This window comes from Sporobolomyces koalae (assembly GCF_050403365.1).
Source record: "Sporobolomyces koalae JCM15063 DNA, S_koalae_JCM15063T_v1_ctg21, whole genome shotgun sequence".
NCBI lineage: Eukaryota > Fungi > Basidiomycota > Microbotryomycetes > Sporidiobolales > Sporidiobolaceae > Sporobolomyces > Sporobolomyces koalae.
In genome coordinates, this window is record NW_027481750.1 from 23,222 (window position 1) to 49,093 (window position 25,872).

General features: G+C 54.8%; 9 protein-coding genes across 9 annotated transcripts; 4 read left to right on the top strand and 5 right to left on the bottom strand.

The window, feature by feature from the left end:
• Positions 1-234: 234 nt before the first annotated feature.
• Positions 235-1,248, top strand: DID2 (Did2p; the record flags this gene model as incomplete). Its single annotated transcript, XM_076679240.1, has 6 exons — positions 235-253; positions 324-343; positions 439-516; positions 586-732; positions 806-874; positions 952-1,248. The coding sequence occupies 6 exons, from the start codon at positions 235-237 to the stop codon at positions 1,246-1,248; spliced, it is 630 nt and encodes a 209-aa protein (XP_076533549.1).
• A 143-nt stretch (positions 1,249-1,391) lies between these two features.
• Positions 1,392-8,678, bottom strand: JCM15063_000072 (uncharacterized protein; the record flags this gene model as incomplete). The annotated part of the gene is made up of 21 exons (XM_076679241.1): positions 1,392-1,453; positions 1,534-1,623; positions 1,696-1,960; positions 2,042-2,068; positions 2,142-2,199; positions 2,879-2,905; positions 2,970-2,993; positions 3,050-3,104; positions 3,165-3,380; positions 3,448-4,217; positions 4,283-4,515; positions 4,581-4,963; positions 5,030-5,598; positions 5,668-5,835; positions 5,904-6,473; positions 6,539-7,241; positions 7,322-7,487; positions 7,550-7,870; positions 8,135-8,206; positions 8,277-8,405; positions 8,493-8,678. The coding sequence occupies 21 exons, from the start codon at positions 8,676-8,678 to the stop codon at positions 1,392-1,394; spliced, it is 5,094 nt and encodes a 1,697-aa protein (XP_076533550.1).
• Positions 8,679-9,233: 555 nt separating this feature from the next.
• On the bottom strand, positions 9,234-10,609 carry JCM15063_000073 (NuoI/complex I 23 kDa subunit family protein; the record flags this gene model as incomplete). The annotated part of the gene is made up of 10 exons (XM_076679242.1): positions 9,234-9,244; positions 9,314-9,367; positions 9,428-9,493; positions 9,564-9,603; positions 9,688-9,812; positions 9,876-9,953; positions 10,020-10,048; positions 10,115-10,122; positions 10,221-10,243; positions 10,312-10,609. The coding sequence occupies 10 exons, from the start codon at positions 10,607-10,609 to the stop codon at positions 9,234-9,236; spliced, it is 732 nt and encodes a 243-aa protein (XP_076533551.1).
• A 1,657-nt stretch (positions 10,610-12,266) lies between these two features.
• Positions 12,267-15,088, bottom strand: JCM15063_000074 (uncharacterized protein; the record flags this gene model as incomplete). Its single annotated transcript, XM_076679243.1, has 3 exons — positions 12,267-12,859; positions 12,940-14,639; positions 14,709-15,088. 3 exons carry the CDS (start codon positions 15,086-15,088, stop codon positions 12,267-12,269), a joined length of 2,673 nt encoding a protein of 890 aa, XP_076533552.1.
• A 147-nt stretch (positions 15,089-15,235) lies between these two features.
• On the top strand, positions 15,236-17,408 carry JCM15063_000075 (uncharacterized protein; the record flags this gene model as incomplete). The annotated part of the gene is made up of 6 exons (XM_076679244.1): positions 15,236-15,387; positions 15,462-15,668; positions 15,742-16,465; positions 16,524-16,649; positions 16,723-17,114; positions 17,186-17,408. 6 exons carry the CDS (start codon positions 15,236-15,238, stop codon positions 17,406-17,408), a joined length of 1,824 nt encoding a protein of 607 aa, XP_076533553.1.
• A 320-nt stretch (positions 17,409-17,728) lies between these two features.
• Positions 17,729-18,995, top strand: RAD14 (DNA repair protein RAD14; the record flags this gene model as incomplete). Its single annotated transcript, XM_076679245.1, has 4 exons — positions 17,729-17,807; positions 17,887-18,312; positions 18,384-18,563; positions 18,637-18,995. The coding sequence occupies 4 exons, from the start codon at positions 17,729-17,731 to the stop codon at positions 18,993-18,995; spliced, it is 1,044 nt and encodes a 347-aa protein (XP_076533554.1).
• Positions 18,996-19,102: 107 nt separating this feature from the next.
• TMA22 (Tma22p) lies at positions 19,103-19,998 on the bottom strand (the record flags this gene model as incomplete). Its single annotated transcript, XM_076679246.1, has 5 exons — positions 19,103-19,420; positions 19,481-19,602; positions 19,683-19,741; positions 19,808-19,856; positions 19,926-19,998. The coding sequence occupies 5 exons, from the start codon at positions 19,996-19,998 to the stop codon at positions 19,103-19,105; spliced, it is 621 nt and encodes a 206-aa protein (XP_076533555.1).
• Positions 19,999-20,081: 83 nt separating this feature from the next.
• On the top strand, positions 20,082-20,864 carry GIM4 (tubulin-binding prefolding complex subunit GIM4; the record flags this gene model as incomplete). The annotated part of the gene is made up of 7 exons (XM_076679247.1): positions 20,082-20,115; positions 20,178-20,230; positions 20,305-20,342; positions 20,415-20,547; positions 20,615-20,659; positions 20,737-20,773; positions 20,842-20,864. The coding sequence occupies 7 exons, from the start codon at positions 20,082-20,084 to the stop codon at positions 20,862-20,864; spliced, it is 363 nt and encodes a 120-aa protein (XP_076533556.1).
• A 172-nt stretch (positions 20,865-21,036) lies between these two features.
• Positions 21,037-25,826, bottom strand: ECM16 (ATP-dependent RNA helicase ECM16; the record flags this gene model as incomplete). Its single annotated transcript, XM_076679248.1, has 10 exons — positions 21,037-21,323; positions 21,400-21,760; positions 21,841-22,611; positions 22,681-22,853; positions 22,922-23,089; positions 23,151-23,568; positions 23,631-23,971; positions 24,036-25,261; positions 25,333-25,457; positions 25,689-25,826. 10 exons carry the CDS (start codon positions 25,824-25,826, stop codon positions 21,037-21,039), a joined length of 4,008 nt encoding a protein of 1,335 aa, XP_076533557.1.
• Between the last annotated feature and the right edge of the window lie 46 nt (positions 25,827-25,872).

Consider the following 25,872-nt stretch of genomic DNA (forward strand, 5'->3'; position numbering starts at 1 on the left):
GAGAGAGCCGCCGGGCGGATTTTTTCACCAAGGTGCAATTTGCACGCGAAGGTGTCTCACCCTGCCTTTTGTCGTCCCTGCGACAGGCCGTTTGTTCGCGGTGCTATATACATAGCTCCAATTCGGTAGGGACGAGAAAGCTGCCGCCCTCGTCATTGTGCAAATTTGAGATTACCGCTCGCCCGTGGGATTGCGAGGGCGGCGCCTGCCAAGTAGCTGCACCGTGTCAACGCCATGTCTTCGGGCCTAGAGAGTACGCCAATTCCATTGATACAGTACAGGTCTATCTAGCTCACACGGTACTCGCTCCTCTCGCGCACTAGAATCGTTGTTCCAGCTCAAGGCGAGTCGTCATTCGAATCACTCACCCCACCCCGATCCCGAACCCGCGTCTTGAACGACGGCTGACGCTCTCGAAGAGCTTGTCCTGCTTCTCAGTTCACGACCAAGCAACTACAGAAACAGTCTCGCAAAGCTGCCAAGGACGAAACCACCGAGAAGGCGAAACTGAAAAAGGTTCGCCTCCTCTTCCGATCCCGCTCACAGTTCGACAAAGGGCTGACTGTCAATCATTCGCTCTGGTAGGCGTTGCAACAAGGAAATCAAGAAGGCGCCAAGATTTACGCGGCGAATGCGATTCGCAAGAAGAATGAGAGTCTGAACCTGCTCAGGTTGAGTTCGAGGATCGATGCCGTAGCGAGTCGAGTCGAGACCGCCGTCACGATGAGGACTGTCAGTCGGCTATGCAACTCTCTACCGGTGTCATCGACGCGAAACTGAGAACCACCTTGATTCGATGATTCAGGTCACTGGAAGCATGTCGGCTGTCGTCAAGAACATGGATCGAGCCATGCAAGACATGAACCTCGAACGGGTGCATCTTCCTACGTCTGTCACTTACTACCCATATAGATAGATACTGACAGTTTACCACGAAATTTCTCCCATCAGATCTCGGCCGTGATGGACAAGTTTGAATCGCAGTTTGAAGATCTCGACGTACAAACGGGATACTTGGAAGGCACTCTGTCATCTGACAACGCGATCGCAGCTCCTTCGGATCAGGTCGACCTCCTGATGAGTCAGGTCGCGGACGAGGCCGGCCTCGAGATTCAGCACGAGTTGCAAGGCAGCGACAAAGCAAAGGCCGTTCCGAATCTTGAAGACCAACAGCGTGTTTCGGCGACGGAGGAGGAGGAGGACGCGCTCGCGAAGAGATTGAGAGCGCTGAGACCCGCTACGAATTGAGCTAGCCTTGCGAGTAACTTGTACCACCAGTTCCTATTTCTCTCTGTCCTCTTGCAGGTCTGAGCCTACTGTAAACATTGGCTTCTTGCGGGAAAAACGCTGCGCGTTGAAGCCAGACTCTGTTGGGAGAACAGAATATTTGATTACAGGCTACCTTCGCCGAACGCCTCTTCCGGTACTTTATTCTGAACGTCCGTCAATGCACCTGAAGAGCGTATGACACCTTGTCAGCTTGATTCTTGAAGAGAAGGCAGTGCGAGTGGGGAGTGACGATTCAAGACTGACCTGGCAGGATAAACGTTGCTACACCCTTGGACTCTCCCGGCACAGTCTCGTACCCTATCTGCAGTTGACACCGAGTGCAGTAGAGCCTCCCTGTGTATTGTTGTGGTGCAAGTACTTGTCAGGACAAGTGAGTGCATTGAAGAGCAAAAAGAGACAACTCACGTTGGTATTCGAATTGGCCATCCCGGAGAGCGAGTACTCCGTTTCCTTCTTTCCCAGCTGCCCCCACTCCTCCTCCACTCAACATGTCTCCGCTCGTTTGGCCAGTTCCCGCAGCTTGAGGCTTGACGAGCGAAGAGTTGGATTCCGAGACGTTCAGTTTGTACACGCGTTTGTCCGCGCCTTGATTCACGAGCGCAAACGACTTGTCGGCAGGTCTTCGAGGAAGACTCGCGAGAGGAGCATCAACCACGAGGATGAACTCGCCCTGGAGAATGTTGGCCAAGTGGGAAGAAGCAGTTAGGGGCACATGATGATGAAACCAGACCAGTCAATGAAAGCGACTCACGCAGAGGCAGTAATGAACGTGCAGATTCTGCACAAGATGTCAGCAAGGACAAGATCAGCTCGTCATGTGCGTCGAGGTTCAGACGCGAGGTCAGACGGACTTCGGCTCCCGAGTAATCCTCCGGTTTGCTTTGCGAGATCGTGCCGCGTCCTTTTGCCCTGTCAATCATACAATGTGGTTAAGCTAGCACATAGGGACATTCGCTGTGATACGAGAACCGACATTGTGTTGAGTGAACGACGTCAAAGAGGACGTCTTCGCGTTTCAGTCGCTGTTGATTTGCTTCTGCTCTCTCGGTACCTCCGTTTGTATACAGCCAAACGAAGACTGGATCGCCCAGAGACTGCTCACTGATCACAGGATACAACAGATACGACAACAATAAGCTTTCGACTAAATATCCCTGCACAGATCCCTATCTATATCCGGATGCGTTTCTTCGGATTTGTCGATCCTGGAACTGTGATGACCTCGTCATCCTCCACCCGAGGCCTATGTGCTTTCCGCAATTCGATTTCCGATGCCTGGGGCTTGACAGGACTGGACGGAGCCACCGTCGGTCGTGGATGCGGCACCGTCAGTCCAGATTGAACGGGGGCTATGCTCCGTTGCGCATCGACCGTCGATTCAGGAGCTCGACATCGATCCTGCCAGATCTGTTCAAACAGGTCCTTCCCCTTAGGTTGACGACCAGTCGAGACCTGACTGTCGAGATGCTGCTCAATCAATGGGTAGACAACCTCGGCGAGCTCGCGACCGAAAGCTCTTTCAATCCGTCGTGAAGCGAGAGTGAGCGTCAAACATTACTCGAAAACAGAGTCGAGGGAGGAAACTCACTCTGCCATGGGTACTGGCACTCCATTTCTGAGAGCAAACATCCACGAGATCAGTATATAGGCGACTAGTTTTTCAGGGTTCGTAGACTTACCCAATGATGCGGATCATGTCCGTCCTGCAGAAATATCGATGTCAGCCAGTTGGACGAGTCGAGCCAGAGAACAAACATACAGGGCTGCATCGGGATCAGCATCGGGGATGATCATTTCGAACGCATCGGGAAGACCTGTCACGATAGCCAATGATCAGTCGAGCCATTAAGCCGAGGTATGATAGCTGAATTGACCCTGAATCCTCATGAGCTCTCTCAGGCTGAGCCATCGTGCCTGGTCCCAATGAATACGTGGTCCGTGAGACGCTCCATCAATGCTCATACGTGTGCGCAAAGTCGACACGATGCTGTCGGCAGACAATCGACTCCAAAACAAGTCCCGTTTCGTGCGTGCTTCTGGGCGCATAAGCCAGTCAGGAACGGTTGGAGCGCTTTGAAGACCTTGAAGATCTGGTGAGCACGTTCACAAGTCAGTTGTCGAAAGTCACCAAAGGAAGACTAGGAGAAGGAAGGTTACCAAGATAGTTTCCCTTTTTGCCAGCTTTGCCTTTTACTCCGAGGTTCACAAGGCGCTCATAGTACATTTCAGGAGGAGATGCGCAGATATGATGAGTTGCCTGACGACAGACCACGGCTTGGGTCGACGAGCCGAGCCGAGGATGCGCGCGCGATTGCAGCTGGAACGAGGTGCGAGGCTCTGAGCGGTACTTTGCCTGGGATCCTCGCTCACTGTTCCACGCGAAACCGAAAGGGCGCAGCGCAACCGGTCCTTCCGGCCCCTGCTTCAAATCCCTAATCGAGAACGCAGGCAAGTCGTCGATAGACTCTGCTATGGTCGGAGGCGGGTTCGGTGCGAAGCACGAGGACGTGCGGTCGAGCTTCGTTTTGACCCACCCTGTCTCACGCAAGGTGTGGTTGAATGCGAGCGATGCATTATGGTAGGCGTGGGTTGGAGCTGGACAGTTCGGCAGCGGAACCCCGCTGAGGGCAAGCTGAACAATCAGTCGGCGTCTCCCTTGTGCGACACCATATCCAGCTGCGTTGACGAGACTCCACCGGACTTGATAGCCGAGCGATATGGCGACAGTCAGGAAGAGTTGGAAGAACGATCCTCGCTCCGAACCTTCGCTAGGCAGGGAATGTCCCAAGAAACCTTGTACGTTCTCGAAAATCGCGTAGAGGGGTCTGAACATCGCCAGGGCTGTCAGAAACACAAACGGCTCAAGGCAACGAAGGTCGTCCGCGCGCTTGTATAGATTTGCGAATGAAAACCCTTGGCATGGTGCGCTAGGCAGCAAATCGAGAGTTCAGTCCCCTGGCCCTGTCAACTATTTGATCGCGACTGAGCGTACCCAGCAGAGATGAAAGCGAAAAATGCTCGCTGTCGGCGGCCGTAAAGTACATCCTCGACATAGTCACTTACAGCCGAGACTGCAACGTTGTCCGACTCTTGATTCGCACTGCAAAGCTGAAGGTCAGTTAAACTCCGAGCTGAGCTGGGTTGATGCATAGAACCGTACCGGAAGACGGAAGCGGCTTCCTCATTGATCTCGACGGCTTGCTTTGTTTCAAGAGCTTTACACCCCTGCACGCGCATGTCAAAATGAGAACGAGACGAGATAGACTTGGAGCTCGAAAGGGAAAGCTCACGATTCCAAGGCCGAGATCGAGTCCTCCACCACCGCTGTAGAGTGACAGCGACTTTATCACGGGGCGACTCTGTTTCGTCTTTTTACCCAGTTCCGTCTCAATTCGATGGCGGCTCTCGATCGCAGCATGTTCTTTCGCGGTGCACAATGTACAGGACTCGAGTGCGCTCGGACCAACGACTGTCTCGACAAGATCGGCCGCCGCGACGCTCAGGCTTTCGTCGATAGGCGAGAGTCGGATGGGTGTTCGGTCGGCTCGTGTGATTCTCGACGTATAGAAGAAATTGAGCGGGTTGTCTCGCTCGTACTTGGCGATCGCTTCGATGTCTGAATCGATACGGGTGATCTTACGCACGGTCACGAGGTGGTTGAGGTTGAAGTGCCCTGATAAGCGAAAGGATGAGTGCCGGTAAGACTTGGTCCGTACAAGATTCACCGTAATCGACGCACCTTCAAGTCGGTTGCAGTCAATTCCGTCGATGATGGTGTCGGTCAGAAACACTTCGCGCTCGTACTGGGTACCGCTCGAAGCCTTGTCTGTTTCGGTTCGTCGTATGACCCATCGTACAGTTATGCGCGAGAGTTTGCCCAAATCGTGGACGCCGGCTAAACGTTGAGCTTGTGGGGTTTGCTGTTCAGGCTCGATCGATACGAGCTGGGCGAGGCGCAGGGGAACCCGTCGACCAGCTGAACGCGAGTCAGATGGAGTGGTGCCCGTGGAGAGTGTGGACGTTTCGGGAGAGAGAAGGATAAAGTCTCGCGGGTGGTAGATTTTGCCCGCATACCGAAACGTTCCAGCATGGTCTCCTTCCAGATGAATCGGCGTCCATATCTGCTTTGAGCCGACTTGTCCTCTGGCATCAGCTGGTTCTTCTGCCGAAGGAGCCTCACTGGTCGCTTCGGTGTAGATGAGGTCTGTCTCGCAAGATCCGCAATCCGCGAGCTTGGCCTTTCGACAATAGTCAAAGTGAGGCGTTGTAATATCTTGAATTGATCCATCTTCCTCGCTGTAGAGCGATCTATACACGTCAGGACAACAACTGTCAGCGGCTAACCCACGGCAGGTTGACACGAGCTGGAAAGCTCACGATCCGTAAAAACCGGTAGCCGGCTTTGCCTCGCCCGGCTCGAGCTGCCGGTATTCGACTTTGCAGACGATCGAAGACGCTGCGATTGTTGTGCACTTGTCAAGCAGGAAGAGCTGGCGCAGCGGAAAGTAGGGTCCGATCGACGGGATCGTCGATCCCATGGTGAAGCTGCTCGAGCAAGAGACGATCGTCAGAACAAGACCATTGACTCGACATTGCCTCAACAGCACACGCACTACGTGACATGGAGCCAGGAGTTGTCATCGGTATCGTTCCTGGGCCCCTTGCTCCCTTGGGTACTTCGTGCCCTTTCTCGAAAGATGGATTCGACTCGAGCGAACCAGAGCATCTCTGTTGGATTTCGACGAGCATCTGGCGGGAGATGACGATTTCTTGCGCTACGGCTTTGCGCATCCTCCTCATCCGATGGGTCGTCGTCCGTGAAGTCATCGAAGGCGCTCCGTTGTGCAATGGACTCATTCGAATTTTCCGGAAGTACGAGCACAACGTCGCCCTTTCGGTATGTGAAGCTGTTAATCTTGATGCGAGCGTAATGCTTGACCGGAATCCGATCTGTCGGGGAATCGGGATGGAACAGTCTCTGCTCGAATCCTCTCGCAGCGATTTCGAAGTCGTCTTGGTAGTCTTTCCATGCCTGGACTTTGCGCAAGAGACCGTTCAACATCTCGAAATCGCGATGTCGTTCGGATTGTTCGTCTGCATCGTGTTCGACGGCAAGACCGTGAGTCCTGAGCGAGTTTGGCAAGATATGCGGAGAGACGAGTTTGTATACATCCGGAACGACACTGCTGGGATGGAGCATTCAGCCAGCTGCTGGGCACTCGAGACATGAGGATACGCACGTACGCACAAGGGGATGTTGGGCAGGTTCTCAAAGAGCACTCGTTCATGCTCGATCTTGAGTGTCAATCTGTGCAGTGGATATCTCCAATCACAGGGAATTTTCCTCTGCCACTCCGGAAGCCTGGCGCCCGAGTTCTTTAGCGTCTCCAAGCCGTCACGAACGAGTTTGGCGACCTTGTCCACCTCGTCTTGTTCATCCGAATAGTTACCGCGAATGCGTGCGTTGCGCGCGAAGGCCCACACGTTGAGCAATCGAGCGGCAGATCGGGTCGCAGGCTTGTACGAAGCTTCAGGGGATCGCAGGATAAAACGAGATATCCGGGTCTCGATCACGAACCCATCTTGCAGCGTAAAGCATAGCTTGGGTCGATCTTGCGAGTACAGACAGACTTTGCGAAATGGTATGTCGCTGTGATCATTCGAGTTCTCCAACGATCCTGCGTCACTCGCAGCGCCATCGTCGCCTTCTTTGAGCGCGAGAGTCGCCTCGCCGCAGATCTCGTATCCAGACCGCAGCGTAAAGAGGTCGAGCAGTTCGAGAACGCCTGTACTTGACGTGACACGAAAGTTTTCGAGGTGGTAACAAGTCTTGCGAGTCGCCGTCGCGACCATGGATGAGAAATGGTCTCGAAGCACGAGTTCAGAGTCAGGGTTCGGCGCTATCTGCCGAATGCGCTCTGTGAGTAAACAATTCGTGAGGGCACGTGGAGCTGGAATGACAAACGCAGCGGTGTTTGCTTGGATGGGTCAAAGCTCGTTCGCGTCCGATTGAAACGCTTGTGGCGCTGACCCGTCTTGCCCTTCCCTTTCCTACGAATCGCTTTACCCCGCAAGTCCGCGTCGACTTGCTTGATACTGTCAATTCTAATCTGACCGAGCTCGGGCTTGACCGATTTCACGGGAGTGAGTCTAATCGACGACTGAGGGGTAAGGAGTCCCATCAGTGCCATGGCGCGCTACGCCGCAACAATTGCAGAGTTAGCACAGAAACGAGTACATGCTTGGTCGAACGACTGACTTGTTTGCCTCGCCTTTTCTCCGACATAGGCTTTGAAGATGCCTCTTCCCGTCGACGTCCTATTTCCTGATCGCCCTCCTCTCCGGAATCGCCTTCTCTGTCTTGGCGAGGATCCTGCCGTGCGACAGATATTCCTTCCTCGGGCTGATACTCGGCAGAGAGCGACAATTCTTCGAGTTCGGACCTCGAGTTCGGGGAGGGAGGATTCAGAGTCGAAAATGAAGGCTCTGGCGTGAGCAAAGCTCCCGGTCTGTTGCACGATCGGAAGGGTTCTTCTTCCTCGTCGGTAGATAGGATGAGCATTTCGGTCTCCGCGTCGGACTGTTCAAGACATCGATTCGAAGGCGAGATCGGCAAGCGATATGGTTCTGAACTGCGAACGCGACTTGCACTGCGGCGTCGACTGCCACTATTACTGCGATTGCAACTGTGAACGAGACTGGGGCGCGTGCTCGCGCTCGGGCTCGGGCCAGATCTGGTATGACTTGGGCCTGCAACTGGCTTGGCGAGGTCATCCACAAACTGGTGTCGAATGAATCGTCAGCTTCCTTGGAAATATTTTGAATTGGTACAGATTGCACATACGACAACATCGTCGTCGTCGGAACTTGGAGGCGTGCGTCTTTTGGCTCGGGCTTCTGTGGTCAAAATATCCCACTGCGTAATGCCTCTCGACCTGTCAGCGCTCTTTTTTGCTGTGTCTCCAAGTAAAGCGGCTATATCTTACGCTCTCGAGTGGAAAGGCTGTAAAGATTTTCCATTCAGGCTCCCAATACGTCTCGACCGTTTTCTTCGCAAATGGATCTTTCGAGCGGTCTTTGATCGTAAGCGCCAGGTTCTGACAAAACAGTCGTTTCTGTCGACCCGATATCAGTCGTCAGTATAGTCTTGAGATGTTGCAGAGACGTCGTGACATCACGAGCGAGAGGGAGAGCCGTCGTACCTGGTACGCAACGATGAAGTTTGATGGCAGCTTGCGCTCAGGAAAGTACGACAGCTCGCACTGACGTGCAAGCCTGCCCTGTTCGAGTTCGATCTTGTCGAGCCATTCGCCGTAATTGTCCTCGAACCAACTCTTGACCTTGCGTTGATACAGGTGCTGCTCTCGAAACTGCACTCGTTCGTACATCGCAATCAATACTCGGTGTACACTTGCTTTAAGGGTTCAAGCAGAACTGTGGACTAACCGTGATGGTTGGGAATGGGCGCCCGCACTGATCTCTTTGTTTCATCGCAATGACGATCCGCGTCGTCTGGACTGATTCGCCTTGACGCGGCTAAGGTCTCGCTTGCCCTCCTCTTGCCGAAACGATTGTTGGCGGATTTGTAAAGTACAAGCGGAGAAGTGGGGAAGGAGATTGCAGGTGATTCGAAACCCGGCGAGCACCCGCACCGCGCACGCAAATTGGGTTTCTCGACCTCGAATGTCAATCTTGAATGTCAAAAATTGCTGTAATTAAATCCGCTATCTCGCTCTTGTCGAGGCTCTCGACCACCAGGCCTCAGGCCTCAGGCTCAGCCACACGTGAATGTGAAAGAACTTCGAAGAAATTTGCAGAGTGAAAAAGGAAAAAGGAAAAGGAAAGAACTATAAAATCCGCGATCCCGAGTCGATCGCCTCATAACGCCAACTTGCGTCTTCATCCACCCAGACGCCATGAATCGCATGTCGTCGGCAACACAATCATCGGTAAGCTGCGAGAGGACGCGACTATCAGTCTGGGGTACAAGCGAGAATGAGACAAGGTCGCAGCGGAGGCTCACGGTGTTCAGCTTGGAGAGCAGCGGCGATCTCGGCTTCCATGCGGTCACCGTTGGCTGTCAGAGCAGAGAAGAGTAAGCGACACGAGTGAGACGACAGATCGAAAAGGGACGTACCAAGAAGCTTCTCCTTGTTGTAGAGGAGCTCTTCTCGGGTCTCGGTGGTGTACTCGGTGTTGGCAGCTACGAGGACAGAATCGCATGAGTCAAGCCGGACAAAGACGGGAAACATGGGTGGAAATGGTCGCCTTACACTCGACGATAGCATCAACAGGGCATGCTTCTTGGCAGAACTGTAAAGTGATTGCCGCAAGTCCACGAGATAGTCAGTTCGCTGAGTTCGGGATGAGCCGCGAGACAATGCAAGTGAGACGCACGCCGCAGTAGATGCACTTGGTCATGTCGATATCGTATCGCGTAGTCCTCCTCGCACCGTCCTCTCGCGCCTCGGACTCGATCGTAATCGCCTGTGCCGGGCAGATCGCTTCACACAGTTTGCAAGCTGCGTTCGAGCAAGACTGAGTCAGCACGAGCAATCGAGCCGAAATTCAAGATTTTGACGTACCGATGCAGCGCTCCTCTCCAGAAGCGTAACGACGGAGCGCGTGCTCTCCTCGGAATCGCGGTGAGACGGGTCCCTTCTCTGTGTGAGCGAAATACGCGTTAGCATGAGCGATCGCATATTGAGCAACGGGATCGAGAAACGCACCGAAAGGGTACATGATTGTGTAGGGAGGTCTAGAATCGAATGCTCATCAGCAAAGAGTACAGACGCGCGCGCGCGAACGGACGTTCAAAGCTCACCGGAAGAACTGAGGAACCGTCACAGGAATCACGATCGGAGGTTAGGAAAGGGTCAGTCTCGATTTCGGATGATTGCGATTCGAGGATCGAGAGATCAGCAGCGCACCTGCTCCAACACGACAGCCATACCTAGCGCGTCGCAGGAGCATGTCAGCGGGAACAAACCAGACAAAAAGGGCAGTCGGGGCGTTGCTCACCTCGCACGATCTCGGTGAAGAAGAACAGGGACGATGCCTTGTCGAGAGCCGACGGGCCTTTCGAGTAATCGGGAGTGTACACCTGCTGCTGCACGGCTGCCTTCCTCGCGTGCTCGGCGGCATGAGGATCCCGACCCACGTGGACGGGTCCGGTCTGCGGGGTGGCGAGGAGGCGGAGCGGCGTGGTGGAGAATGGTCGAGCAGCGGCCGAAGATCGCACTCCCGCGAGCGCCACCGGTCGCAGGGCGTTGAGGCTTCGAACAGAGGTGATGCCCACTCGGGAGACGGTTGCCGACATGCTTGCAGCTTTTGGGGGAAGAGGTAGATCAGAGAGGGATCGCTTTGAGGGTGGAGTTCGCGACGAATGCAATTGGCTTCCCGCCGCGACACTCGTTCAGACTGCTCTCGCGTTGACCCGATCTGACTACGTACACACACGTCCTGGAGACTATCCGTACTCCTGCGCCCTCAGCTGCGTTACTATGTGCTGTTCTTTCTTGCGCTTGTGATTGGTCGCGATCGACTCGGCTCAGTACGACCCGCTCGCAAGGGAACGGTTTCGATGACGATAACAGCTGCTTCCTGAAGTCAATCGCTTTCCGTATGCTACGACAAGGAGAAAAAGAGCGGAGCTGCGCAGACTTCGACTTCGAGGAATTCTGTGTCAGGGAGACACGCTTCGCCACTGTGTCCCCAATCGAGAAACGAGCACGATACCCAAGTTCGACACGCAGCTTAGCCTTCAAATATGCGTCCGCCAAGAAAGACGCGATCGTCGCTCACAATCCGCTTTTGCATTACGCACCGACCCCCTTCCCGAAACGCATCCTCTGTTTGTCCGCTGTTTCTATTGTTCTTTGTCGCTCGCGCCTTTGCAGGTAGAAGGTCCGTCACGGTAGATCCCTTCTCTCTCTCTCTTTCTCACGCAAAACCCGCAAGAAAGAAGATTCCACATGGCCAATCACGGGGTACGACTCGACCTCTGCTTCGCACGTCCCGCGCTGGAAGCTCGTTCCGAGGTTCGGCAGCGTACACGAGGAACAAAGCAAAGGGAAACGTAGACACAACGAAACAATCACTAGCGAGATCTTAGGCGCACTGGATGGCGCTCGCGGACGCGAGAGGGAGCGAAGAGATGGGCTGAACGAGTGACTCGGCGCAGGTCGACGCAAGAGGGAACGAGGGCACGGGCGAAACGAGTGGAAAGCCGTCGGGCCTTCTCGATTAACACTCGTTTCGCCGATATCTTTGCTCCCTCTTGCGTCGACCAGTGCCGTTCCACTCGTCTCGTCTATCCCCTCGTACCCTGTCGCGTCAAGCGTAGTAAATACTGTCAGTTTGGTCCCCATTCTCTCACTAGGTGCTTGCGCACCTATTAGAGATCTCGCTTAGGTTTGGTTCGTTGTGCCTTCGTTCCCCTTTCCTTTGTTCCGCGTGAGCACCGCCGAACCTCGGATCAGATCGGGCTTCAAGCGGATGATGTACGAAGCAGAGGTTGACTAGTCATACCACGCGATTTGCCATGTGGACTCTTCTTTCTTGAGGGACGCATGTTCTGGAGAAGAACTTGGTCTACATAGGATGCGTATCGGACCTTGTAGCGTATCGTGCTCGTCCTTCGTCATGCGAACGTAGTGGCAAAGCGTGTCTGCCCGACAACCTGCAGTTCGTCTCTGCGCGGCGGCAGTGTCTGGCTGATCCTTTCGCGAGCATTCGAAGCGAAGTTGTCACTCAGGGTGCTGTGCAATGCCGCGTATATACGGCTCAGGCGTCGACGGGTCGTTCGAAATGTAACATCAAGCACGGCTCGTGCTCGCCGAGGTCTCGCTGTCACTGTCGCAGAAAGAGGTATCGTGAACATTGCATTGTGTATAGTAATTCACTTGTGTACAGGATTCGAAATCTAGAGTTCAGGCAGATAGGGCTTTTGGGCTTTTGGGCTTTAACGAACCTCGTCAGATCACCCCCAACGAGGTCAACTCGCGCCTGAACATGTCCATGCGCTCGGCCGCGTAACTGAGATAGTCAAACACTTCTCCCTCGACTTTTTCCCATTCGTCGTCATCCTCCTCATCGTCGGCGTCGTCGGTATCCCCAGGCTCAGGTCCGGATTCGGGTTTCGCTTTCGCTTGTTGTAGCTTGAGATCCTCCAATTCGTGCACGAGGTCTTTCGCATCGACTCGACTCGGTTGGGGTTCGGGACTCTGACTCGTCGCTCTCGACGATCGACTGAGAGCTTTCTCTTTCCACCCTTCAATCCTCGCCAACAAGTCTTCTTTCGCCTGTACGATCCCCCACACAGCCCACATGGCGTGACTCGAAGGTTCCCACACTTTGACTTCCTCGAGCAGGCGTTCGACCCGAGGGTCTTCCCGAACCGGTTTGTCTTCAGCTTCGATGTCAGGATGGTCGAACCCTCCGTCACAGCCGACATACGCTCGCAGGAATCGAGTTTTCTCCGCTCGAGTCGGGTACGGTTGGTGCGCCGAGAGTGAATGCGAGAGCGATTCATGGTGATAGTCGGCTTGCCACTCGCAAAAGTGATTCGCTGCCAACGACATCAGGCAACAAACAACCTGTCAGTACCTTGTTGCCCAAGAGACAGGGCATTCGAGTGCTGGAACTGACCAATATCGAATGCTCTCGGATTAGCACCTGCGTACTCGAAATCGACCACGATGATCCGTTTGTGGTTCCCTCCTTCCCGTTTGACCCTCTGTTCCAACTCTTGTTCTTCGAGCCCGCCCTTGTCGGGCGTGAGCAACAACAAGTTGCCGTACTGAGTGTCGTTGTGCGCAAACACTCGTTTCGACCTGCCCGCGCTGCGTTCAGATTTGTGTACGAACGCACGGTACAACCTCAATTGCTGTTCGAACAAGGGCAGGTTGAGCGCCGCACGCAAGTCGAGGGTTCGACTCGGTGAAGCGAGAGGCGGAATATGATCCCCATTAGGCGTCGACGACGAGTTCGTGTTTGAAGAAGCGGCAGGTTCGACCGTATCGGACGAAGTTGTTCTCGAGGGCGCGAGACTTCGCACGGGTCGATCGAGCAATCGACTGAACCCAGGCACGCTCGCCAACTGGTCGAGCTCGCTGAGCACGAGTTTCGCCTCTCGCGTCCATCGTGTGATGTTCTCCCACACGCACAGTTTCGGTCGAGGTTGCTCCTGGTGGCGACGAGACGACGCTCCCATCTTGCGTCGCGTGCGCTTCTTGGAAGAAGCTCTCGACTCGAGTGCTGGGCGCTGAGGAAGGAGAGAAGGCGACGAGACGACACTGCGAGGCATACCGTGCAGGGACGAAGGCGAGCCGATGGTCGAGTTGGACGCGATCGACGAAGCGTTCGACGAGTACGAGTACGAGCTCGAAGACGAGGACGCGCCAAACGAGAACATGCTCGAATTGGACGAGATTGAATGGACTGAAGCCCCGCTCGAGAGGTTGCGATCGATCGAAGGGCGCTCGACCCCTTCGCCTTCCTCCGACTGATGGGAAGCGGAGTCGCCCGTCGGCTTTGCGGTGCCGTTCTGGTTGTTGTCTGCTCGAGCAAGTTCTTCCGCGGTCGGAGGTCGGATCATCTGATCGAGATCGACACTGTGCAACTCTCGCATCCTGCGGCCGATCCACCTCGAGATCCTCGGGTCCCGCATCTCTTCCTTGACGAGCGCGCGCGAGTGGAAGTACTCCTCGACACGACCGTTTGCGAACGTGCCGAGCACGCGCGGGCCGATACCATACTGGGAAGACAGCGTGTGCAGGATGTGCAACTCGTTTCGACGCGAGATGAGCGAACCCGACGACGGTCCGTAGATGCGCAGGAGGAGCGTCGGTGCGCTGAACAGTATCTGTTCAGTCGCGGGTCGTGTTGTCGAACTAGATGCATCGCGGTCGCGACGCGGGTCGTCGAGTGCGGGCAGAGCTGCGATCGAGGCGGATGGAGTCGCAGGGTTCTCAAGCGAGTCGGGGTGGACGTCGGCAGGAGTAGGAGTCGATGCGGCGTGCCGACTCTTCTCGAGCTCTTGAAAGACGGTAGCCGGGGACAACGGCGAGAAGGGCGGGCTGTCGTCGGTGGGAGATCTGGCCTGGGAGGTCGAGAGGACCGGGGTCCCGACGTCTTGGTCAAAGTCGAGAGGCTCGATGTGGTCGAGCTCTATAGGAGTCTCTGGGATGGAAACGAAGAAGACTGCGTTGGTGAGCGAGCCCGACACTTTGTGAACCTGGATCAAGGTCGGCGGGGTGTCGATAGGCAAGTGGGCCCATCCCGGGATGGCGAGGTCGTGTCGGAGCACGTTGAAGAGTTGTTGGAGAAACTCGGTCGACTGGTACAGCCTGGTGTGAGCACGCACGGGCATCAGACATCACAGCTCTCGCGCTGGGAGGACAGGTTGGTTGACTGACTTGGCGTTCATCCGCAAGTTGGCGCACGGGACGCCCTCGATGTGACCTTCCTCCAGGGTCCAGTCCTCGATGTCGTCGTCTTCATCGAGGAGGTGGTCGTCGTCGTCGTCGTCGTCGAGGCGGTCGAGGTTGTCCTCGTCGTCGTCGTCCTCCCGGAACTGGCCTATCGCCTCGTCCCACTGTCCCGGCGCAACGAACTCGAGGTCGTCGGGAATGTCAGGGTTGCGCTGATTGAGCGTGAACGAGTCTTGCGAGTTCGAGTACCGGTGCGAGTGAGCGTGCGCGTGAGAATGGGGGCGACTATCGGCAGGTACGAGCAACGGAGAGGTCGAGGGCGGGATTTGCACGAGCAGAGGCTCGCTGTTGCGCGAGGTGGGCATACTTTGCTGCTGGCGTGTCGCGAGTGGGATTGCCGAGAGAGACGAACGTTTCTTGGATTTCGGGATCCGGTTGGCTGTCGTGCCTGGACCCGGGAGATCCCACGTCACCGGCTCATTTTCTTCGCGCTCTCGCCTCTTGAGCTCGAAATGTCCGACAAGGAGAACGGGCACGCCCCACAGCACCTATCGCTCGAACCGCTACCGCTCGTGGTTGACGATGGCCAAGACGCGGATCTGTTTGCGCGACCTGCTCGACTCGCCGACGTGAATCTCGAGTCCGGTCAGCAAGTGTACACGCGGTGCGGACGCGCTCCTGCCTCTCCCCTGGTCAGCCAGAGCGCGCGCTGATTGCGACTCGACCCCGCGCTTGCAGCCATGACCCGAAAAAGTCACTTCAAGAGAGACTCATGCGCGTGTGGGCAGAACGCGGCGACTACTCGCTCGTGACAGAACAATCAATCAGGAACCCTGAACCTGAACCTTCGTCAAGCGAACCAGACGCGGAAGAGCTCGATGCGCGAGAGAATCCCACACCCGAACAAATGAGGCACTTTGCCGAATCTCTCGTTAACAACCTTGCGTGAGCCTCAGGACCCATTCGCTGTGTATCGAGAGTTCAGACAAAACAATTGATACGTCTCTTCGTGAAACAGAATTGCGAGAGGAGAACTGTCAACCGCGCTCGACCTCCTGAACGTCTTGTCCCCGGCCACCGACCCTCCAAACGTCGACCCAAACACGATTCCACTCGCTCACTCGACCCTCGGTCTCGTGCGCACATCGACTCCGCCTCTACCATCCGCTGACACGGCGTCCAGCTCCTCGCTCTCGAATCTCGCGCTGGCCGAATCGCTCGCAGCGCTCAAACGCAACGCGAAATCGTTCTTCTCGGCGTCGGAAGACTTGATCCCTCTCGAAGCAGGAGACGCAACACCAGCTACCGTACCGACTTCGACTCCATCATCGAAACGCAAACCTACCCAGAGTCCCGATCCATGGCCGACGATCCTGAGTTTGCACTCGAACAGTCCCGGCACGACACTCGTTCCACTCGGAGCAGCGTCGAGTGGTGCGACTCTGACGGGCAAAGGCGAGATGAGGTCGGCGAGACAGGTTGGCGTGTTCTATGGGTTCCAGGAGGCGGACCGAGCGTTCCGCAACGCGTCGATCGCGAGAGTCGGCGAACTCGTCGAAGTCGACGTCGAGCGTCAGGGTGGAAGGCAATTGTCGCTCGAGTTGAGCAACGTGTCGACCGGAATATCCGAGAGGAGGATATGGAGAGACGTTGATCGAGACACCCACGAACCAGAGGATGGAGTCAAGGAGATCTTGAGAAAGCGGAATAGATCGGCGTTCGCGGAAGAAGTGTTTGCGAGAGTGAGTTTCCAGCTGTTCTCGATTGACGTTGTGACTGACTCCCCGTGTGACCCGCCAGCTGGTCAAGGAAACCAAGTCGGATCCAACGCTCAATGCGCAGTACAGACTCGGAGGAGCGAGTCTCGCCAAGAATGAATCAATTACGATCGATGCGGTTGGAGGATATAACCTAACGATTTCCATGGTAATCTCGATGCTCCCTGATGAAAGGACCCCGAAGTTTTCAGGTGAAGCTGAACTGTCTCGGCGCGATACAGATCCCGCCAAATAGTCCACTCGAATCGACTCCGACGGGCGAGTGCGAGACTCCGATTGCGCTCGTGCTGCCGCTCCTGCGCCTCCTGTTTCTTCAAGAATACTCTGCTCGACGTGCCAACTCGTCCAAGACGAGGCCGCTCTTGTCGACGATAACGACCGGGCTGCAGTACGCAACTCGCGTCGATGCGCTCAAGCACATGCTGCAGCGAATCTCGACGAAATGGGCCAACGAAGAGCGCGAAATCGATACCGAGTTGTGGAGCGGGAAACAAAAGATCTCGCTCGAGGAGCGAGAGGGCAACAGTCTCGAGCACCTGAAAGCAGACGTCGGCAGGATCTTGCGAGGAGAAGTCGAGCTCGGCGGAAGAGCATTGATCAGACTCGACTCTCGGTGCGAAATGATTCTTACCAGATTGTTTTGCGTTCTCTTTCAGAGACTAACCAGCTGGCGATGTTCTTCAGACATACGTTCCACATATTGTTCTCTCTCCCGATTCCGACCAGCACAACCACGACCACCACAGCTGTTGCTGCGGCTCCTGCCGTGAAGCCTGCCGCCATGCTGACCCTGAGGACCCCGGGAAAACCACAGCCGATCGCGATACCGAGTCTCCGGCATTTGGAGGAATTCCTGAACAGCGAACTCGAGACGCTAGCGAAGAAGAAGATAGATAGAAAGTCGTAGATTACAACTCATTGCAAGGCAGTCACCCACTCGCTCATTGTAGGCCGCCATGCAGCGAGAGAGATTTCCTGGATAAAGGCATCAAAGTGGCGAGTGAGAAGAGAACGCGAATGAGCCGCACGCGCTTTTGTCAGCTGCGAGTGTCCTTCTCGAGGACCTCAGTCGCGACGATACTCTGCTCTGCGGAGGCCTCGCGTCTAGTCGAGCCTGCTCAAAGACAGCGAATCACGTCTACGAGCACCGCATTCATCGTAGCCCCTCTCGGCTCTCGCAACCCGCTTTTCAACTCTGTTCCCCAATCCTCGCCAGTCGCCAGCATTATGTCAACATCGGGACAAGGAGGTTCCTCATCGCTGACACCGACGCAGCTGCAGCAGTTGCAAGAGAACCGACTCAAAGGTAAACTGCCGAATGACCTCATTCACTCGTGCGTTCACCGCTCTCACCTGCTAACTCGCCTACGGTTCGAGTGACGTAGCAAAGGCAGCGTTCCAAGCTCGAGAGCGCTCACAACAAGCTCAGTCTCGACAGTACACGAACGAGCACAACAAACGACCCCTCCAAGTCTTGCCCGCTTCAAACACTTCCCCTACCGCGCCTACAACTCGACATGTCCCCCGACTCGCAACCCCATCAACTTCGTCTTCGAGAGCATTGCAGGAAGCGATCGCGACGAGCGAACATTTCCAAGGCAAACAGAAGGACGCGCCCGCTGCACCGCTCAAAAACATGATCGGGAGCTACGTCGAGTACGATTTGTCGACACTGAAGAACTCGAGGGGAGGGTTCTTGTTGCAGGGCGAGGAAGACGATCCGAAACGGAAACGCGAGCTCGAATTGCAACTGCAATTGAAACAGAAACGACTGGACAACGCGAGAGTGCAGAACCAGCTGCGCGGTTCAGGTATGTATTCTTTTTCTTCCTTGACGGGGACCGTTGTGAACCTCGAACCGATATGATTTCTTCTCCGGTAGCCATGTCGATCGACCCAAAGGAGAACCCGCAGTGCAAACACTGTCAGACTCGAGATCTTGACGAACAGCTTCGCAACGTGTTTGGAGTCATGGTATGCACGCAGTGCAAGAAGGATCGACCGGACGAATACAGCTTGTTGACGAAAACCGAATGCAAGGAAGATTACCTCTTGACCGAACGTAAGTCGTTCCCTCCACTGCTCATACTAGTACTATCCGTTCCTGATAATCTGGCTGCATCTGGGAGGAACAGCCGAGTTGAAGGATACCGAACTGATGCCTCACTTGTTGCGACCAAACCCGCATCGACCGACATATTCGAATATGATGCTGTTCCTGCGCTGCCAAGTCGAAGCGTACGCGTTCTCGGACAAGAAGTGGGGATCACCCGAGAACCTCGATGCCGAGTTTGAGAAGCGCGAGGCCGAGAAACGGGTCAAGAAGAACAAGAAGTTTGAGAACAAGTTGAAAGAGCTGCGCAAGAAGACGAAGACGAACGTGTGGCACAAGCGCGAGGACGACAAACACGTGCATGTTTTCGAGGACGTGGAAGGTTCAGGGGTACAGAAGTGTGCAACCTGCGGAGTCGAGGTTGAAGTCGAGTCGTTCTGAGTGTTTAACCAGTCTCTTGTTGTTGTCATCACATCTCTCTTGCTCTCGAATACATGGGTTCCACATTGCGATCATAAATGGGATCGTGTTGCCAAGATGCTCCGGGACTATTGACCACCCTTCTTTTTCGGTTTCTCCTCGGTCAACTCGATCTGGTCGCCTTCGATCTTGCCCAAAAACACATCGACCAATTTCTTGTTGTCTCGATCGAGGATCATCTCCTCGACATCGTACGAGACGTCACCCTGGATCAAGATCTCCTCGTCCCCGTTCGCCGTCTTGCTCACAGTTGCACCCGCTCCAAACTTGTTCGCAAACAGTTTTGAAGCCTTCTTGAGGTCGACGCCAAAGTAGTGCAATCCGTGTACCGAAGTGACGTGTTTCTTCTTGTTGCGTTCCATACGTTTGATCGTCACTTTACTCGACTGTTACAGAACCATGATTCAGCACAAACAACGGGATCGAAAGAGAGAGACGAGCTTTACGGCAATCTTGGCTTTCTCTTTCTCAGCTTTGATCTCCTCCTTCTTCTCCTTCTTGGCGAGGTCCTTCTCGAGTTGTTGTTTCTGTTCGACGGTCAAGTTGGCCAACTTGTCCTCGAGTGCCGCTGTGATCGCCGCTTGTCAGGAATTCGAGGATTCTCTTTCGAAGATAGAACACTACTTGTTCGAGGGACAACAAACTCACAATCCGAGTAGTATCTCGAGTAGAGATCCGGATGAGCCTCTTGTAGCCATTGCTTGCACCTGTCGGCACCGAGCGACGAGGATTAGTCTTCGAATCAAGAAGGATAGTCAAGAGTCGAGACTCGCTTGGATGATTTGCTTGAAAATTCACAGTACTCGGGAGGGAACGAGCAGACTGTACGTCATCAAGGGCACGTATCAGCTCTGATGGAGAGTAGGCCAGAGAGAGAGAGAGAAGGTGTACCTTGGCAGTACAAGACGTGTTTCGCTTCGAGTTTGCCCGAAGGATTGGCAGCAGCACTCGTCGAGGGTTCCATCTTGAAGTTTCGGTGGTCTTGAGAGGGTCGAGGAGAAAGGAGAACGGCGTTTCATCTTTCAACCTGTCGACTCTCGGCGCACCATGTCATCGTCACAGCAACAACCCTCTGAACAAGGTACGACCTGGTATTTCGGATATAAGCGAACTCGCTTATTGAAGTCTCACCGATCCCGATAGAATTGGGGGCGCAGTTCCGGAGGACCCAAACCGAGTTGCAATCGCTCGTTCAAGTGAGCCTTCATCCTTCCCTTGATGCGAACATTCAGACTCTGGACGTATGTCTGACTTGGAGCTTTGTCGTCAGAAAATCACGGAACTCGAGCGTGAACTCGAGGAGCATTCGTACAGTCTTTGGTTTCTAGCCTGCTCCTGTTTCTCTTCCTGCGGATCTGATCCTCTGCCTTTCTCGAACAGACTCGTTGGAACGACACTCAAAGACGCGTACGAGAAGGAACCGGATCGTAAATGTTTCAGGCTCGTTGGAGGTGTCCTGGTCGAACGTACCGTCCAAGATGTCCTCCCGCAACTCGAGGCTCAGACTGAACAAGTTAGAGTTTTCCGGTTTGAATTTTGGACTCTTGAAACCCTTGCTGACCTGGACACTTCGCGAGCAGCTCAAAAGTATCCTCGAAACGTTGTCCAACGAATACAAGAAAAAGGTAGGTTCTCCCTCAAGCGTTTCTCTGTTAGTTTCGTGCCAGACTGACTTCATTGTCACTCGAAATGTCTCTCACAGGAGCGCAACTTTGCGCAATGGCAAAAAGACAACAAGAGTGAGAGGTCACGAACAAAGTTTTTCGCGTTGCAAAGTCCTGACGACCTTGCTTTTCTTTTTCCGCAGTTGTCGTCAAACCGCGGCAGTGAGAAGTAGCAACCCTTGCCTGAACGCGGCAGCACTTCTCTCCTCTCACCAACAGATAGATACCCCCTCTCATGTAAACATTACCTTGTGTGACAAAGCAAATCGTCTACTCTCTGTCTATGGAAAGCGAATAGTGACATTGACTGTCCAAGGGAGAGGGAAAGCCACGTTCTCCTACAAGAGGATCCATCTACCGTTGACCAGTTGTTGAGTCATCTGTACAGGTTTCAACTCGATCCCCGTTCCCGGACCGAACCTCGGGACAACAAAGATCTGTCGCCGAGTCTTGTCGTCTCCTCCTCCACTACCGGCGCCGCTGGCAGATTTGGGATTCTTTGATGCACCGGAAGCAGCAAGCGCTTTGTTCGCGAGTGTCTGAGCCGTCGTTTCGATCGGTTTGCTAAACGTGCACATGGGTCGTCCTAGCACCGGGATCCATGCCGGGTTGATCTTGGTGAGAGCTAGACATTGGGAGAAAGCCAATAATGTTTCAGTCAATGCGTTGGAAGCTTCTGGAAGGGAAAGATTGAGACTGACATTTGAGCCAAACTTTGTGAGTACGGTGCAATTCTTGGAACACGATGAATTCGGGGGGAGGACCATGGAACAAGTTCGAGCTCGGGTGCACGAACAGATCCTCATCGATCCCGAATGCGCGGTATGGGATTCCTCGTGTCGAAGCGACCTTGTGGTACGACACTGAACTCGATTTGTCGGCGATGTCTTTCCGAATCGCGACCTGGTCGATGAAAGCTGATGTGATTAATTGACGTAACACCTTGAGTTGCGTCTCGTTCGGAGGAGCGAGTTTTGGCACGAATCCGGCGTCGATTCCTGGGAACGTTGATTGGACGATCCGACTGATCTGCATTCGAAGCTTGTGGATTTCTTGCATGGCCTATCAATCAAGAAGAGGTGTGAGTACGGGACACCGCGAACGCGCGTTGCTGCTCGAGCGAAGAAAGATACGAGGCGTACCTTGGTGCGAACAAAGTTCGACTCGCAGAACGAATCCTTACCACCTTCGTACTCGTACGCTCCGACTACGCTCAACATCTTGAACACATCGCTCGAGCCTTTACCGAGCGCGGCGTAACGTTGCTGCACTTGGTAGAATGCCCTACGCATAACCTTGCGTTCCTCCTTGGCTCGAATCTCCGGATCGCGAATGTGGCGGATCTCGGATGCGGACAACGCCTTGTCCTGATCGAGCTCGCGATTCTCGTCCTCATCATTGTCTCCAATACTCGCTTCACGCAGGAAAGGGTCTCCGACCGACAACGCGCAAACGACCGCGATGACATATGGCAGACAGCCGTGTTGTTGTCCGGTGACAATCATTTTCGAGAACCTCGGCGATAGCGGGAACAACGCCATCGAGCGACCGAGGTCGGTAATCTTGCCTCCGACCTTGGAGGCCGAATCGACCAGTTCCAGCGCTCCGAGGTTGACAAGCGTCTTTTCGGCACGACGCAGACTGTCTCGATCGGGAGGAGTCGGGAAGGGGAAGTTGGCGACCGAGTCGATGTTCATGCTCTTCATCGTGAGAACGATTCCTTCGATCGGCATGCGCAGAATCTCGGGCTTCGTGTGCTGGTCAAAGTGGTTCTCGAAGACAGCCGATGAGTACAGGCGGTAGCAGTGTCCCGGACCGGTACGACCTGCACGACCTGCTCGTTGCGCCGCTGAAGCCTTGGAGATCCAGTCGACTTCAAAGGATTGAATGCCGCTGGCTTGGTCGAATTTGCGCTGCAAATAGGGATGTCGACATCAGGGACTCGACTTCTACAGATCATCTCAGTTCATACGGGAACGCACCTCTTTGGCGCGACCAGTGTCGACCACGTATTTGATGTTGGGAATTGTGATGGCCGTCTCTGCGACGTTTGTCGCAATGACGACGAGCCGATGTCCAGTAGGAGGTTCGGCAAAGACCTTCATTTGCTTCTCTGTCGGTAGAAGCGAGTAGAGTGGCAAGATATGCAGAGGTTCTGTCCAGCCAAAGCACAGTTCAGATGCGGAACCAGATCTCGAGACGTCGTAGGTAGAGATGATATACCTTCACTGTCCTCCTCGAGGTCAAGACCTTTCAGGGTATCATCCTCGTCGTCATCATCCGACTCGAGCGCCTCGTCATCGTCGTCGACATACACTCCGTCGTCCACATCGGCGGCGAGATCCTTATCCTCGCCAAGATCGAGCTCTTCGGCTTCGAGATCGTCGCCGACTAGCGCACCAATACTGAGTCAGTACGGTCCACAGATCGACGATGAGTACAGGTAACGTACTATCGGCTTTGCCATGGAGTTTGGCGGCGACTTCCTCGTCGAGAGCCGCTTCGTCTTCGTCGTTATGCCTCGAGCTAAACTTGGACCTGTTGGACGCCGCCAGCTTGAGTCGCTCCTTTCTTGCTGCGATCGCTTTCGGACCAAACTTCTTCTCAAGTTTCTTGACGAGCGATACGATCTCGTTCTGGCCGGTACAGAACACGAGAACACCTCCAGCTGGCAAACGCGTGTGGATACGAGCAACCTTCTTGTATGCTTGGTTGATGTAGTCATGCTGAGTCTTGCGCGAGAAATGGATCGTGACTGGATGTTGTCGAGCAGTGACATGCAAGACGGGAGGGGGTGTAGGAAACAGAGTCGGGTTCTCGGAAAAGTCCGACACTCGGAGCGTCGCAGACATGATGATGAGACGGAGTGGCTGTCAAGCAAAGCAGCTGTCAGTGAGAGCGAGATGCACAGGACGAGTCGAGCATCGCTTACTTTCGCTCCGGCTTTCCCGCTCTTCCACTGAGATTCTCGCAATTTAGCTACTCGACTGAGGACTCCAATCAAGACATCTGTGTTGACACCTCGTTCGTGGGCCTCGTCGATGACCACGACACTGTACTTGGTGAGGAGGAAGTCGGCAGCAAGTTCTCGCAAGAGCACACCGTCCGTCATGAATACGAGCTTGGTGTCTGGAGAGGCGGTCGAAGAGTAGCGGATTCGATGGGCGACGAGGGAGGTGTTCGCAGGCAAGCAGAGCTCTTCTCGCACACGTTGAGAAGTCGACAACGCGGCGACTCGTCGCGGCTGCGTGATGGCGACCATACCAGGATTGTCTAGACGAGTGTAAAAAAGGTCAGTTTGCGATGCTCGCATACGAGGAGAACCGCAAAGCCATACCGCTTGTCGGGTCTCCAAAGCCAGCTTCCCATAGGAACTGTCCGATCTGAGTCGTCTTTCCGGAACCAGTTTCTCCGCAAAGCACCGTGACAGCGTTTCCTCTAATGGCCTCCATGATACGATCCTCCTCCTTGACGATCGGCAGTTCCATTCTCGAAGCAGCGATCTCTTCCGTTCTCTCGACAGGGATGTTCGTCGAGCGCTGAGGTGGGAGTGTCGGCAACTCGTGCTTCGGGATTGTCGCGCCGAGAGGCCCGGTAATGCCCTCGGGGTCTGGCTTATTTTTGAAGCCCGATCCCGCTGGCAGCAGCGGTTTATAGCTTCCGTCGTCTTCCTCTGTCGGTCGTTCCGGCTGCTCTGTATCAAGACCAGCAGCTTCCAGGACTTGCGATTCCGCCCAGGCTTGAAACGATCCTTTCTCCCGCTTCGGCCGTTGTCCAGTGTGCGGCTCCTGTTCCTCCTCATCTGCCGGAATTTCCTCGTCTTCCTCCTCGTCCTCGCTCCCCTCGTCCTCCCCGCCATGACTCTCCACCTCGGCACCGGCAGTGCCACTGTTTCCGTCTTCCTCGCCGATGCCATGCCACGATTCGCTATCACTTTCCTGTCCTTCGTCATCGCTGCCTTCCGAACTAGCCTCTGAGCTGTCGAAGTCGCTCTCAGACTCGCTCTCGACTGCTTTGCCCTTGCCCTTGCCCTTTCCTTTGCCCTTGCCAACGGCGCCAATCAACTCGCGCATTCTCCCTCGCTCCTTCTTCTGCCGTTTGACGACCGTAACAGTCACTCCCGACGCGAGTCCGCTGCCGACAGCGCTCGGCGCCGGGATCGAAGCGGCACCGGACTGCACCGGGGTCTTTGACGTCGAGGCGACCGGTGTGGGAGGCGTGGCCTCTCTGACACCAAGCGAGCCCGAAGCGTTGAAGGGCGCGGTCATCTTAGCCGAATTGCCGTTCGCGGTGCTCTGCGCGAGTGCCTGGTTCGGTCGAACGATTTCTCGCTCCAAGGGCGTTTCGAGCGCTTCCTCTTCCTCTTCCAACATGTGCTCATCCTCTTCTTCGTCACTGAGATTGCTTTTGCCCGCTGTGGCCTTGGCGAGGATCTCGCGCGCGCGCTGTCTCCGTCCGTCTTCTACTGAGGTTGCATGTTTGAGCTTGTCGGCCTGCGATTTGAATTGCTTCGAACCGAGAGTCGCCGACGACTTGAATTCAAGGTTCTGCGTTTGAGATTCGCTGTATGCCCAAACCCACAAAATCAGCATGATGGGCACAAAAAGAGAGGAAGTCAGAACTGAAAGGCCTACGCGAGAGAAGCGATGAGCTCTTTGCGCTCCTCCTTCTTCAGCTTGGCGTTGATGTAGTTGTCTAGTCGTTTCTTCTTCTTGCTCGACATTTTGGGTAGCTCAGCTGCAGAACGCGCTGCGAGCAACTAAGCAACATTTGAGGTGTACGAGCAGCGTCAGCTCCCATGCACGCCTGTCTCGGACGGAGGTGCAGTAGGCCCTATTTGGAGTGGCTCTGTCGACCATAACGATGAACCATCGACGAGGAGAGACGCTGTAGCTCCTCATCAAGAATCCTTCTTCTCGACGCTGCCAATGTCTCCATACCTGCCGGACACGCAGAGGGGCAAAAAGGACGCTCGTATAGTAGGACTGACCTCTGCTCGGCGCTTCTTGCGGATCTCTTCATCGAGGATCTCTGCATTCGAATCATCGACCTCCTGCAGCTTTCGTTTGCCGTTCTGGCGTTTGACTTGGCGCCCTTTCTCGTTGTATCTCGGCCGAGTGTGACCCATGAGGGCAGTCGAGCGTGGCGGGACAGGCGGTCGATGCGAGTGGAGG